This window comes from Entelurus aequoreus, linkage group LG12 (assembly GCF_033978785.1).
Source record: "Entelurus aequoreus isolate RoL-2023_Sb linkage group LG12, RoL_Eaeq_v1.1, whole genome shotgun sequence".
Classification (NCBI taxonomy): domain Eukaryota; kingdom Metazoa; phylum Chordata; class Actinopteri; order Syngnathiformes; family Syngnathidae; genus Entelurus; species Entelurus aequoreus.
The window spans coordinates 4,634,927-4,649,926 of NC_084742.1; the positions used below are offsets into that span (position 1 = coordinate 4,634,927).

General features: G+C 41.9%; 2 protein-coding genes across 5 annotated transcripts in view; one reads left to right on the forward strand and one right to left on the reverse strand.

Annotated features, from left to right (window-relative positions):
• Positions 1-5,807, forward strand: part of LOC133661359 (protein DEK-like) — a 6,111-nt gene extending 304 nt beyond the window's left edge. For 2 of the 4 annotated variants that reach the window (XM_062064517.1, XM_062064518.1), the window contains exons 2-12: positions 242-346; positions 428-520; positions 589-698; positions 754-848; positions 918-1,047; positions 1,105-1,446; positions 5,012-5,125; positions 5,192-5,255; positions 5,323-5,462; positions 5,548-5,616; positions 5,706-5,807. In XM_062064517.1, the coding sequence (XP_061920501.1) occupies positions 253-346; positions 428-520; positions 589-698; positions 754-848; positions 918-1,047; positions 1,105-1,446; positions 5,012-5,125; positions 5,192-5,255; positions 5,323-5,462; positions 5,548-5,616; positions 5,706-5,717 (1,263 nt within the window). In that variant the 5' untranslated portion in view covers positions 242-252 and the 3' untranslated portion in view covers positions 5,718-5,807. Of the gene's footprint in view, positions 1-222; positions 347-427; positions 521-588; positions 699-753; positions 849-917; positions 1,048-1,104; positions 1,447-5,011; positions 5,126-5,191; positions 5,256-5,322; positions 5,463-5,547; positions 5,617-5,705 lie in introns of those variants that run through there. The other 2 variants (XM_062064516.1, XM_062064515.1) reach the window with 2 other exon arrangements.
• A 1,256-nt stretch (positions 5,808-7,063) lies between these two features.
• Positions 7,064-15,000, reverse strand: part of LOC133662559 (atrial natriuretic peptide receptor 1-like) — a 31,762-nt gene continuing 23,825 nt past the window's right edge. Inside the window, 8 exon segments of the mRNA XM_062066674.1 lie at positions 7,064-8,569; positions 8,632-8,730; positions 10,494-10,668; positions 13,917-13,985; positions 14,062-14,185; positions 14,283-14,429; positions 14,621-14,789; positions 14,871-15,000. The exon segment at positions 14,871-15,000 is cut by the window's right edge and continues 26 nt beyond it. Coding sequence (XP_061922658.1) covers positions 8,424-8,569; positions 8,632-8,730; positions 10,494-10,668; positions 13,917-13,985; positions 14,062-14,185; positions 14,283-14,429; positions 14,621-14,789; positions 14,871-15,000 — 1,059 coding nt within the window. The 3' untranslated portion in view covers positions 7,064-8,423.

The following is a 15,000-nucleotide window of genomic DNA, read 5'->3' on the forward strand; positions in this document are numbered from 1 at the left end:
TTTTATCTATCGCGTGGATTCATCTGTTCCCGAAGTTTCTACACGATGACAAACATTGTGACGTAATCTCTGTTTTTGGCGCCATCTACATGTTGCATGCAACCTTTTTTTTTTTTTTTTTTTTAAATCACTACTTTGGCGTAAATGTACATTGTTTCCTTGGAGACTCAAAGTCACGTGATCGGGATAGCGTGTTATGATCACGTGACTCCTCACTTTAAGGTGTTTTTGTGTTCAACAGGTGGCGCTGCTATGAGCAACATGGCGGAAGAGTTCAAGGCCGAGCTGCTGGAGACATCGCAGGAAGACGAGTTGAGTGCGAAGGAAACCTCGTTGAAGTCAGCAGGTAGAGCGGGTCCACTTCCTGTTTGTCCGCCGTCCAGCGGTGTGGGCGGGGCTTGCTAGACACTGTGTTGTGACCGCGCAGGGGACGTCATCGTGGAGGGAAAGCGTGCTAAGAAGAGCGTGGACAGACTGGACTTCCAGGCGCCCAAGCATAAAGAGCTGACGATCGGCGAGGGTATGTGGACTTCTTTTTTACCCCCCTCGCCCGAGTCGACGCCGGCCGACGTCCGTCCGTCTGTGCAGGAAGCGGCGACAAGCTGGGGGACATTCCGCGCACCAACTTGCAGATCAACAAACTGAAGCCCGACGACCTGAAGCCCCTCCACGTCATCTTGTTTGAGCGGCCGGGGAAGGTAGGAAGACGGCCGCCGGCGTGCCTATTGCACCCTGACCTTTGTTCTCTGTCAGGTTTCCACCGTTAAGAAGAACCTTCGCCTCTTCAATGGTTTCCCTTTCCCCGCCGGCAGCGAGCAGTACATCAAAAAGCGGGAAAAACTTCTCAGGTGAGTCGCGGCGGTTCGCCGGCGTCCTCGCTAATCGCTTACCTGGCACCGTCGCCTGATTGGACGCAGGGCTTCTCACCTGACCAACGCCAAGCTGAAGGTCATCTGTAGCATCTTGGATCTGGAGAAGAAAGGGACGCACTCAGATATGGTGGACCGGATCCTGACGTACCTGATCTCGCCCAAGAACAGCGGCAAGGTGAGCGCCTGAGTAGGCTCTGCTTCTGGTCCTCGGTCTGACTTTCCCCCTTCTTAGCAGCTTCCCGCCAAGAAGAAGAAGAGGTCCAAGAAGAATGTGTCGGCCGTCAAGTCCGCCGCCAAGGGCAAGAAGAGCGACGCCAAGGCGGTACGCTCCTCGTCCAGCCCCAAGAAGTCCAGAGCGGGGAGCAAGTCCAAGGCCACCGTCATGGACTCCAGCACCGACGACGAGGAGCATGACGAGGAGGAGAAGGCGGCGGCGGCGGCGGGGGAAAAGTCCTCGGAAAAAGAGGAAGAGTCGTCGGAAAAAGAGGAAGAGCTGTCGGAAAAGGACGAAGAGTCGTCGGAAAAAGACAAGGAGTCGTCTGAGCAGTCCGTAGATGAGGAGGAAGATGAAGAGGTGACGGAAGATGGCCACACACACACATTGTTTGTTCCTCTTAAAGGGCACTTATTTTGGACAAGAACACGTTTTTCTTTTTTTTAATGCATTCTTAGTAGAGATGTCCGATAATGGCTTTTTTGCCGATATTCCGATATTGTCCAACTCTTAATTACCGATTCCGATATCAACCGATACCGATATAAACCGTCGTGGAATTAACACATTATTATGCCTAATTTTCCCGCTGGATGCCCTAAAAATTATAACAAGGTTTTCCAAATTAAATCAACTCAAGTTATGGGAAAAAATGCCATCATGGCACTGCCACATTTATTATTGAAGTCACAAAGTGCATTATTTTTTTTAACATGCTTTAAAACAGCGGCTTGGAATTTGGGACATGCTCTCCCTGAGAGAGCATGAGGAGGTTGAGGTGGGTGGGGGGGTAGCGGGGTTGTATATTGTAGCGTCCCGGAAGAGTTAGTGCTGCAAGGGGTTCTGGGTATTTGTTCTGTTGTGTTTATGTTGTGTTACGGTGCGGATGTTCTCCCGAAATGTGTTTGTCATTCTTGTTTGGTGTGGGTTCACAGTGTGGCGCATATTTGTAACAGTGTTAAAGTTGTTTATACGGCTACCCTCAGTGTGACCTGTATGGCTGTTGACCAAGTATGCTTGCAATCACTTGTGTGTGTGAAAAGCCGTAGATATTATGTGACTGGGCCGGCACGCAAAGGAAGTGCCTTTTAAGGTTTATTGGCGCTCTGTACTTCCTGTTACGTCCGTGTACACAGCGGCGTTTTAGAAAGTCATACATTTTACTTTTTGAAACAGATACCGATAATTTACGATATTGCATTTTAAAGCATTGATCGGCCGATAATATTGGCAGTCCGATATTATCGGACATCTCTAATTCTTAGTCATAAAATATGGCAAGTACGAGGTGGCTAACAATGCAGCTACTATTGCGCCCTTAAATGACTCTAAAAAAACATCCAAACTCTCTAACAATACTCTATTTACATGTCGTGAATATTAACAAGTATTAGCAGTATTGTCATTATAAACGCTAACGCAGACAAACTGTTTTTAGCAGCGCATTGATCACAGAGCGCTAACTAGCTGTTATATGGACATATTGAGATGCTGCATCGCCTCTGAGTTGGTGAAAGTTAATTCTAGATTATAAATTATGCCTCTCACCTGGATAGAAGGTTGTGGACATAAACCCACAAGTTGGTAAACTTTGACAGGCAGAGAAAGACATGAAAAGACGCGTTTTTAAATTTTTTATTTGGTGTCCAAAGTGTGGCCCCGGGGGCCATTTGCGGCCCGCAGCTAATGTTTTGCGGCCCGCAGATAATGTTTTAGCGGCCATTGTAGAACTATAAATAAGTCCATTCATTTGAATTTCCTGGAATTTTGGGTAAAACGGGAAGTTTAGAAAATATAGGTAATACAATAGTTGTCCTAGATCAGGGGTCACCAACCTTTTTGAAACCAAGAGCTACTTCTTGGGTACTGATTAATGCGAAGGGCTACCAGTTTGATACACTTAAATAAATTGCCAGAAATAGCCAATTTGCTCAATTTACCTTTAACTCTATGTTATTATTAATAATTAATGATATTTACACTTAATTAATCAGTTTAAAAGAGGAGAAAACACGAAAAAAATGACAATTAATTTTGAAACATAGTTTATCTTCAATTTCGACTCTTTAAAATTCAAAATTCAACCGAAAAAAAGAAGAGAAAAACTAGCTAATTCGAATCTTTTTTGAAAAAATTTAAAAAATAATTTATGGAACATCATTAGTAATTTTTCCTGATTAAGATTAATTTTAGAATTTTGATGACATGTTTTGAAAAGGTTAAAATCCAATCTACACTTTGTTAGAATATATAACAAATTGGACCAAACAAAGACAAATCATTATTTCTTCTACATTTTCCAGAACAAAAATTTTAAAAGAAATTCAAAAGACTTTGAAATAAGATTTAAATTTGATTCTACAGATTTTCTAGATTTGCCAGAATAATTTTTTTGAATTTTAATCATAATAAGTTTGAAGAAATATTACACAAATATTCTTCGTGGAAAAAACAGAAGCTAAAATGAAGAATTAAATTAAAATGTATTTATTATTCTTTACAATAAAAATAAATTTACCTGAACATTGATTTAAATTGTCAGGAAAGAAGAGGAAGGAATTTAAAATGTAAAAAGGTATATGTGTTTAAAAATCCTAAAATAATTTTTAAGGTTTTATTTTTTCTCTAAAATTGTCTTTCTGAAAGTTATAAGAAGCAAAGTAAAACATTAAAGAATTTATTTAAACAAGTGAAGACCAAGTCTTTAAAATATTTTCTTGGATTTTCAAATTCTATTTGAGTTTTGTCTCTCTTAGAATTAAAAATGTCAGGCAAAGAGAGACCAGCTTGCTAGTAAATAAATAAAATTTAAAAAATAGAGGCAGCTCTTTAAGTGCTGCTATTTGAGCTATTTTTAGAACAGGCCAGCGGGCTACTCATCTGGTCCTAACGGGCTACCTGGTGCCCGCGGGCACCGCGTTGGTGACCCCTGTCCTAGATGATATGAATGGGTCGGTGTTTAAATTTTTCGAAACGGTTGAAAAATGTTTAAGTAGTTTGAATTTTAATTGGTATTTTGGAATTTCAGGAAAACCGGAAATTTTTACTAAAGAAAAAATAAGAACATTTGTTGAAGGTGGAATGGTCAGAAACAGTTGAAAAATGTGGACTGTGAAAACTTTCCAGGAAGAGGTGAAAAAAGGGCTTTGGGAAACTGAGAATTCTTGGAGATATTTTGAACTTGGAAAATGGTAGTTTGGTTGTCCACGGTGAGTGGAGTGTGTGGATGGTGGACAAAAAGATCATAAAACATAATAAAAAAAAAAACTTATATAAACAGTTTATCTAAAGATTTAGGGGTTGAATACAAGAGTCAAAAAATAAAATATGACTTGTTTTCAACATTTTTATGACTGAGACACTTCCGGCTCCCCAGGACCAACTTGAGGAGCGCCCCAAAGGTTAAAATTTTTTTTTTATTGGTTTTGAAAAAGGAAAATATCAAAATGGCCCCGCGTGCTTTGATTTTTCAGTGTGCAGCCCTCAGTGGAAACAGTTTGGAAACCCCGGATCGAAAACTTATATTCTTATATTCAGCCTCAAAAATAGAAGTTTCTGGATTGTTTGTCCCAAAGTAGTCTCTCATGAAGTCTGCCATGATTAGTAGTGTTGTTGTTGAAGGAAAAGCGAAGGTTGTGATGCGTCTGTGAAATTAATAAGCCGCCGCATGATTAAAATAATAAAATATTACATATTATGAGTGTTACTACATTACATATATACTTACAGCGTGTTTTTAAAACATTGATGGAGGCTTTTTAGAGCGCTTTATAGACGGAATAGAGGGACTGTTAGTGGCTCCATTGTTAGCTGACTTTTGCTAGTGTTTCTTTACTATTTAGGATGCATAAAAAAGAAAAATGTGTGTTTTGTCTTACATAAGGATTGTGAATGATAGGCAAAATTCCCCTTTAAAATTCACCAGGTGAAAAAGCCTAAGAAGCGTTCCCGAACGCCGGCCAAGAAAACGCCCCCTCCCAGAAAGCGTTTCAAGGCGGGCGTCTCCGATGACGACCTGGACAGCGAGGATGTGGAGAAGGTAAACCGTCGACGCCCCCAATGGCGTTTGTCCACGCCGAGTAACGTCCTGTTTTGTCCGGCTAAGGAGAAGAAGAAACCCGCCGCCAGGACCAAGAAGGCCGACAGCAGCAGCAGGAACACCAACACAGGTGAGACCCGTTTGCACGCCTCAGGCCCGTTTCTCGCGGCGCCCACTCTCACCTCTGCCGGGCGCAGACGACACGTCGGACGAGGACGAGCCGCTCAGCAGGATGGTCAGACGAGCGCCGAGTGACAAGCAGCTGAAGGAGACTGTGCACGCTCTTCTGAAGGACGCCGACCTGGAGGAGATGACCATGAAGCAAATCTGCCAAAGGGTGCGTGGCCATACCTACCAGGGTTGGGGTGGGGGTGGGCGGGGCTTAGCTCCTCGTACTGGTTGACAGCTTGAAAACTTTGCAGGTGTTTGACACGTATGCTGATCACGACCTGAGCGGCAGGAAAAACTTCATCAAGCAGTCGGTCAAGTCCGTGAGTCACGCACACACACACTCACACACACACACACACACACACACACTTAAATACAGAAAGTATTAACAAGTGTTTGTGTGTCGCAGCTCATCACATGAAGAGTGGACGTGATTTACAGTTATGGTTCATCGTGAAGACATTTGTACACTTCCTTTCTTTCATGTTTAATTAAAATCTTTCAACTAAAAGTCTGCTTCCATCAGTACAATTCACTAAGTACTTGCACTCAGTATACTTACCGGTACTTAAGTACACAAGTGCTCACGCTGAAACGTACATCAAAATGCAGTAAAATGTACTCCAAACGGCGAGTGTGCAGTAATGATATGCGATACTGCTGATTTTCTTTCCAATGCGGCTAAAATTCAGGCTGGTATCGACGATACCGGTCCGATACTTTGTGCAAATATAGCTAATGTGTCTGCAAAAACTTAAAGTTGTGTTTGCAAATAATAACCTCTCTATCTTAAAAAAAACAACAATACAAAATGTAAGAAAAAAAGAGCAAAAAAATCGGAAAATATTGACAAAATTTTTTTTTTTTAAACTAGTACTAATGATATACATATTTAAAGACTAAACGACTAAGTATATTATTACTAGTTTAAAAAAAAAAAAAAATTTTATAATTACATTCCGATTTTTTGCTATTTTTGCTTACATTTTTATTGATTTTTGTTGTTTATAGCATTTTTTTTTAAAAAATAAAAAAAATATCAAAATGGTCCGCCCCATACTTGACTTTGCAGGATTTGGCCCTTGGTGGAAAAAGTTGGGACACCCCTGATACAAAATATCAGAAGCTCTCAAAATAAAATGCACTTAAAATATAAACAAAGTTTAGTTAGATAATTTAAAAAAATATCTTAATTAATTAATTTGAAAAATGACAATAACACTGTTAAATGAGTAATTGAACATTAATAGTTTCATTCGGGCACTAGGTTATGCAGTTACACAATCGTATTATTATTCTTACAGAGGAAAAAACAGCAGAAAATGTAAGAAAAGAAAAAAAAAATCGGGATGTAATGAGAAAAAGTTTAAATGTTTTAACTATTAATAATAATATAGCTATAATAAGTTATATCTTTAAATATGTATATTATCTGTTTTGGCAATGTTTTGAATAAAAAATATCAACATGGCCCCCGCATACTTTGACATTCCAGTATGTGGCCCTTGAAGTTAAAGTATCGGTATTTTAATTTGAGAATCGATATTAGAGCTGGTATCGGCGGTGTCGATATTTCAGTATCGATCCACACATCACAAGTGCGCCCTCAATTGTCGCCATCTTGGCACCATGGCAGAGGGACTAATTTGAAATACTGGCAGCTGAGGGGCAACATTTGGCGATTAGTGATGCGCGATACCACGGATTTTGTTTCCCATCCGTTACAGAGTACAATTCAGGCTGGTATCTTTGTGCAAATATACTTCATGTGTGTGGTAAAATGTAAAAAGTAGTGCATTTCAAGTGTGGAATCATCAAACGATTTAAATGGCTTTAATCTGCACTGAATGCGTCACCTTATTTATACTCAACTCTGAATGTAGTGTCTACAAATAACCTACAACACAAACGTTGGCTCCATCTAGTGCAGGGGTGTCAAACGTACGGATCGTGGGCCAGATCAGGCCCGCAAACAGGTTTTATCCGGCCCGCGGGATGAGTTTGCTAAGTATAAAAATGAGCCAACATTTTTCAATGAAAGAAACTGCTGTTTTTAATGTGTCCACTAGATGTCGCAATTCTCTGTAGATGATGCTAAATATGTTTAAAAAAATAAACCACTTTGTACACCAGTTGAGGAAAATTAGCAAACTACATAAATAACATCTTGTAATTTGATTTTGATATTTTTTTATCTTGATAAATTGAAAATGACCACTAATGAGTTGACTGATGAACATTATCACCTAATTTATTCAGAAAGTATAAATAACGACAAATAAAGGTAGAATACTATTAACCCCAACATGTAAGTGTAAAAAAACCCTAACAACATTATGATTTGTACATTTTCAGAATGTGCTTGTTCTATGTTCAAACAAAGAAAACAATCTGAAGTTGTCTTTATTTTTAAGTCATCGTGCCGTGATTTTACCAGTCCGGCCCACTTGGGAGTAGATTTTTCTCCATGTGGAACCCCGATCTAAAATGAGTTTGACACCCCTGATCTATTGGTACGCCAAATAATCACTTGTATAAAGTACAGTGTTTTATTTCCCTATATTCAAACACAGTGTGACTGTTCAAACTGTGAGTAATGTTACAGAGGCCAAACATATTACATATACCTGTTAAATAAAACCTCTGCCTTGTTTTTAATGAATACTTAGGCCTGCTACGCTGCTGTATTTTAACGTGGGTCATCGAGGAGGTGGTCTGAGAAGTAGAAGAGGAGCGACGTTCATATGTTAACGTTCATAGTTTTAATTTGGGAAAACTTCTAATCCGTTTTTGAGGTGGTCTGTCATAGCGATGGAAAGTACAGTAGTGGACAGAAGAAGGTAGATATCGTGATGGATGCGTGTACAACAGTCATGTAATTGGGACAGTACTACAACATTCAGAGGACGCGGTGTACTCAAAAGTGTGTGGTTGAGATGACGTCGTTGTTTGTTTGACCTTAGAACCTGGCAGGGCGTTGCTGCTGCAGACGTGACAACACCCCCATCTAGTGGACGTAGCTGCTCACTGCTCTCATCGGGAAAACGGCGCGCTCTGATTGGATGGGGGCCGGGGGGGATGCAAACGTTCATGTTTGTGATGACGGCATGGTCCCGCCCTCTTCCATTCATTGGCTGCTGCTCTCCCCCAGCAGCCAATAGGTGGTCATCTTCCCTTTGCCTTTGACTTGCAAGTCGCCTCTCAGCTCCAGCTGGAAGCAGCCGAACTCCTGCAGGACGGCGCAGGTGGCGGCCGACACGTGGATCTTCAAGGCTGTGCGCACACACAGACACGCGTGGGTCAACGTGGCAACATCACAAACGTCATGTGTTCACCTTCTCCGCTGGACTCCATCCTGGACGAGGTGTTGACCGTGTCACCGAACAGACAGTAACGAGGCATCTTCAGGCCCACCACACCCGCACACACCGGACCTACACACACACAAGCAGGGCTCTTATTTTGAAAACCGCATCATCTATGACTTTTTCTCAAACCAAGTAACACCTAAGAAAACACTTGGCTCTCCAAGCGCCACAACAATGACCAAGTAGCGAAGTAGGCCTAAGCATTCATTATAAACCATGCAGAAGTACACATAGGCGCCAATCTACATCTCTGCCAGTGGGCGCTCGGTGTGTGTGTATTAGTGTTGTCCCGGTACCAATATTTTGGTACTGGTACCGGTACCAAAAGTATTTCGGTACTTTTCTAAATAAAGGCGACCACAAAAAATGTCATTATTGGCTATATTTTAACAAACAAATCTTAGGGTACATTACCTCTTAAGGCCCAAGCTGTTTGTTTACATGCTTTTTTTTATTTCTCTTTGCTATTTGGGCTTATAGGACCCTAATTAGAATAAAAACTAAGAATCATATTTTGATATGATGTACTTAGTCCATAAGTAACACATGTGTACTTCATGTTTAGTGACATGCTAATTCTTATTTTTACACTTTTTTTCCAAATTCCATTGTATGTTATACTCTTCTGACACCACCAGATGGCAGTGTAAGTCCACATAAGCGGCCATAAGACCCCAATTCAGTAGTGTACACAATTTTGGAAATAAGAGCTAAAAGGTGCTGTCCACACACGTGGCCACTAAGCCTTTAGAGGTTTTTAAACATGTTTCTTATTGCAATTTTGTCCTAAAATAAAATAGTGAACATACTAGACTCCTAATTAGTCTGCTGACATATGCAGTAACATATTGTGTCATTTATCATTCTACTATTTTGTCAACATTATTCAGGACAAGTGGTAGAAAATGAATTATTAATCTACTTGTTCATTTACTGTTAGTATCTGCTTACTTTCTCTTTTAACATGTTCTATCTACACTTCTGTTAAAATGTAATAATCACTTATTCTTCTGTTGTTTGAAACTTTACATTAGTTTTGGATGATACCACAAATTTGGGTATCAATCCGATACCAAGTAGATACAGGATCATACATTGGTCATATTCAAAGTCCTCATGTGTCCAGGGACATATTTCCTGACTTTATAAACATAATATAAATTTAAAAAAACTAAAGATTTTGTGATGTTAAAAAATCGATGTAATCATAGTAGTATCGACTAGATACGCTATTGTACGTCGTATCGTTACAGTGGATGTTAAGTGTAGATCCACCAATCGCGTGTATTGTAGCGTCCCGGAAGAGTTGACGCTGCAGGGAATTCTGGGAATTTCTTCTGTAGTGTTTACGTTGCGGTGCAAATATTCTTCCAAAATGTGTTTGTCGTTGTTGCTTAGTGGAGTTTCACTATATGGCACATGTTTATGACAGTGTTGGCATTGTTCATATTGCCACCCTTAGTGTGACATGTATGGCTCACTTGTGTGCAGTGTGCTTAAAGTCAAGATCATTGTGACATTAGATCTTGATTAGGCTTTGTTATTTATAGACTAAATGATTTGTGACTTTTTTGTTATATAAAATGGGCCAAACTCGCAGTAAAATTAACAACAACAGGATTGATTTTCCAAAAATGAATGTAAAGATTGAAAGTTGCCATCAATCCCACGTAGGTGCTCGTCATTGTCCGTGGGTGCTCGGGCCGAAGCAGTATATATAGTATTTTTGGCCATGCAACAATACACACAGTTTGAACAGTAACACTGTGTTTAAATACGAGATACAGGTCAAACTTGATTGTCGTGTGTGTGTGTTTTGCAAGTCTGACCGCTGTGGACGCCGATCCTCAGTTTAAGCTGCTCGTCGGGTCGATGGCGGATCTTGAAGCTGGTGACGGCGTCCAGCAGGGCGAGGGCCATGCGCGCCACCTCCCGGCCGTGCAGCTTGCCGTTCCTCACCGGCAGCCCCGAGACCACCATGTACGCGTCTCCGATGGTCTCCACCTGGTGGCGCCAGTTGTGTTACACACTCCTGCCGCATCTCGAATGGCATACTTGCATCAGTACACGTCAGTAAGTACACTGTGTAACCATTGAGAGTGCAGTACCGGGGGTGTCCAGAGAGCGGCCGGCAAAAAAACGCATACAAGTGTAAACAAAGAGCAAATAGGTGTAAAGAACAGGGGAAAGTTAGTGTAACTAGGGGGGCACAATGTTGTTGTTGTTGTTTTTTCAACACTTAACAGATAACTTCCTGCTTCTCAAGAACGATACTGATAACCGATTAACTTATTGATATCTATTATTTATAGATTTAAACACCTTTCTTTGCGGCCTCACTTTCGGGCAGCTTCTTTAGCAGCAGGCGGTTTTCAAAGCGATTTCAAAACACCGTCGTAGTGATGTTGCTCTTTAAGCTAGTTGATACGGTTTGATGTGGTGGTGTTCCCCAAGGGTCAGATTTAGGCCCTGTTCCTTTTTAATTTGTACATGCTTCCTCTCGGCGGTGTCATCGGGAAACACGGAGTCAACTTCCACAGTTGTGCTGATGACACACAGCTGTACATTCACAAGATCAATTGATGCACTTTTTAAATGTAGTTTAGATATTACATCTTGGATGTCAAAACACTTCCTTAACCAGGGCAAGCCTAAGGTTTTAATTCTAGGTCTGAGGGCCTAGAGAGAGAAACCTTTACCAAAAATACAGTCCCTTACTTTTAATCAATCTTCGCAAGTGGATCATTTGGGTGTAGTTTTTGACTCTGAGCTTACCCCACACATTAAACGCACCACTAAATAGTCTTCAAAAGCCAGTGTCCACCCCAGGCCAACATGGAGACGCTAATGCATGCTTTTATTTTCAATCGTATTAATTACTGCAATGCCTTGCTTTCTGGTGTTCCTTAAAAAAAGTACAAAACCACAACAAGTACTCCGAAACTCAGCCTTGTCAGAATAATTGTATATAAGTTATCACACAACTTTGTGTTCTCATGATTTCAGCTCACCCTGCGAGAAGACAAAAGCTTAGCAAGCAAAAGGCTTGTAAAACTCTATTGTGTGCGATGGGATGCGACATGGAGGTGTCGGTTTCTTTGATCAAATGGACAGCCACAGGAAGACCTTGTCATGACCCGAGATCTACAAAGCAGAGAAGCAGCAGAACCTGACACCGCTCCAGGCACCTTTTCTTTAAACTGTTTATGACCGAGGGCGGCAGCTGTTTATGACCCCCTCCCCATAGAAACAGCTGCAGCCATGTAATCAGGAAATGCCAAAATAAATGAGGAGGTGTGGCACTCCCTCCTCAGAGCGGCGGGACGACATTGTACGAGGGTACAAGTGCACGCGCTCTCCTCATTGAGCTAAATTGAATCCTGTCTCTGTTTGATTTCCTTTGCTTTTTGTCTTGTCTAATAGATGTCCTCGGTGTTTGAACCTGACAAGCCACTCGTGTGCTGACGAGGACCAGCAAGCGGGCCCATATTACAAAGGTTTTAAAATCACTCGAGGGCCCATATTACAAAGGTTTTAAAATCACTCTAGTGCCCATATTACACAGGTTTTAAAATCACTGTTAGCTCCCTTTGTGTTCCAGATCGATTTTAAGATTATTTTACTGTTTTTTTTAATGCCTTAATGGTTCTCTTAGGCCTTCTTATCTCTCCCAGTTGCTTTTATTATATGGACCCTTGCTGTTCCAAACGTCCGGGCTCACACCCACGGGGGGCCTCTTTTCAATATTACGTCCTCCATTTATGGATCAGCCTGCCGGAGGTCCTCAGGGCTGCAGAGGATGTTAAAAAAATTTTTAAAAACAAGCTGAAGACATACCTTTTTTAACATGGTGCTTAATTAATATTCTAATAATTTCATTATTTTTTTAACTCCTTGTTTATCTGGTATTTATAAGCTTTTAAATGCCACATCAATTTATTTAATTGCATCTAGTTCTTAAACTACATATTTATGTCATATTGATACATTTTACAAATTTTATTGCATCAAATTAATATATTTTATTCATTTTATGTTATCCTCCTATTTTTTTGTTTTTTTCCAGCGTTTCCTCAGCGGGAGCCTTCTGCACTAGGGGCTCCGAAGTGCCGCGGCTGCAGCTCATGGGTCTTTGCGGTTGTAGCTGTCATTGGCTACCTAAGATAGTGTTTTCTCACCTGGTTCCTCCGTGCTCAGCACAGGACTTTTATTATGTGTGTCATCGAGAGGGTTTGGCGGCGGGGAATACCGTATTTCCTTGAATTGGCGCCGGGAATATAGTATTCGCCTGCCTAGAATTACAGCCGGGTCAAACTCGTTTCGCAAAATAATTAGCGCATGCTTGGCACTTCCGCCGGGTCAAATATGAGTCATTAAATGACTCCCGCCTCCAGGTGGTAGAGGGCGCTAGTGATCCTTCTTGCGACTACCAGTACTGCAGGAGACAGGTACTGCAGAAGAAGACAACAAGCAGCAAGCATGCAGCAATTGTTTGCTTGCACTTTTAACATGGAGGATTACATATCTAAAATAAAACCGTTTTCTAAACTGGACTTTCAATCGAAGCAGGAGGTAATAATTAAAGGAATATCTCCAGAGACTTTTAAAATTGAAGAAAGATGAGAAAGACTGCCTTTGATCAGAAGCAGCTGCACATGGACCCATCTACAAGTAAAGGTAAGATCATAATAACGTTTTTTTTATTAAATGTGTTTTTCATGATAAGGTATGCGCCGGAGTGAGAAGAGGTTTTAAAATAATTAGAGCATGCTTGCTCATTCCGCATGGTTTTGGTAACCGCAGGAGTGAGAAGAGGTTTTAAATTAATTAGCGCCCCTGCGGCTATTCAAGGAAATACGGTAACTGACTGAGCCTGGAATTATTTGTTTTTTTTAAATGCTTTTAAATGTAAAGCACTTTGTGCTACATTTTAAATCGAATATCTGAGTTGGTTTTTTTTAATGGTATTTATCAGTGACGTCATTTTTCCTCATATCGGCATGGTAATCATCTGTCTGCTTTGAAAACAAAAAATATAATACACCCTTTGATTTCTAAGTATGCCGCCTTCAGTGGAAAAAGTTTGGCGATCCCTTTGTAAACTTACTGTAAATTATTTAAAGTACAACGTCTGAGTACCGACAGTGTAATGCAATTTGCTGCACTGCACCCCGCAGTGTGAAGGCTACGCACTCAAAGGACCAAGTGTACGTTGGCTAGTGCACTCGTTGTGTTTTTGTGCTCTGCGTTACCTTGTAAACGTCAAAGTTGTCTATGATGGCGTCGAAACACGTGTACAGGTCGTTGAGCAGCGTCACCACCTGTAACGCCACCAGATCTTTTGTTAGCCCGCGGGGAATCGAGCTAGCGCGTTAGCTGGACCCGCTCACGGCTCACCTCCATGGGCGTGCTCTCCGCAGAGATGCTGGTGAAGCCCACAATGTCGCTGAAGTAGATGGTGACCGAGTCGAAGGATTCGGCCTGGACTGTCTCGCCTCGTTTTAACTGCTCCGCCACCGAGCTGCACTCAACGCACAAACGTGCACACACACACACACACAACTCATGAGTGTGTGCTGCTGTGTGATATGTGACAATGCTAGCAGCCCAGTACTGACTGTGGTAGAATCTGGTAGAGGAGCGCTTCGGCTTTGCGTTTCTCCTCATGGTAAGCTTGTGTTCGTTCCTCCACCAGCTCTTCCAAGTTGTTGGCATATTGTTCCATTCGGGACAACAGGTTGTCCAGGATGTTGGTCCTGGACTCCCTGCACACACACACACACACACACACACACACACACACACACACACACACACACACACACACACACACACACACACACACACACACACACACACACACACACACACACACACACACACACACACACACACACACACACACACAGTTGGAGGGTGTGCCACGGAGGGCTAACGTCTTGCTGAGCTTGTTTACTTGTTGTGCTTGCGTAGAATTATTTGGATGTGGTTGAATTCGGGCCTCTCGGTGGGCTCCTCAGCCCAGCAGCGCTGCATCAGCTGACCCAGTTCTGGGCTGTGACTGTGAGGGTCCACAGTGGGTCTGAGACACGGCCATTCACCCAGCACCACACGGTCCACAATCTCTGCAGCACAGGAAGTTAACAATGAATGTCTTCGTGCTGGGACTGACTGGATCAGAACTAACTTGAGGATCTGGTCCTCACCTTTGGGACTGAGTGGGTTGCCCTCCAGGTAGAACGCTCCTCGCCGTAGCGCCACCTCCTGGAGGATGATTCCAAAGCTGTAGACGTCGCCCTTTTGAGTCCCCTTAGGAGGCGGAGAGTCCATCTGGAG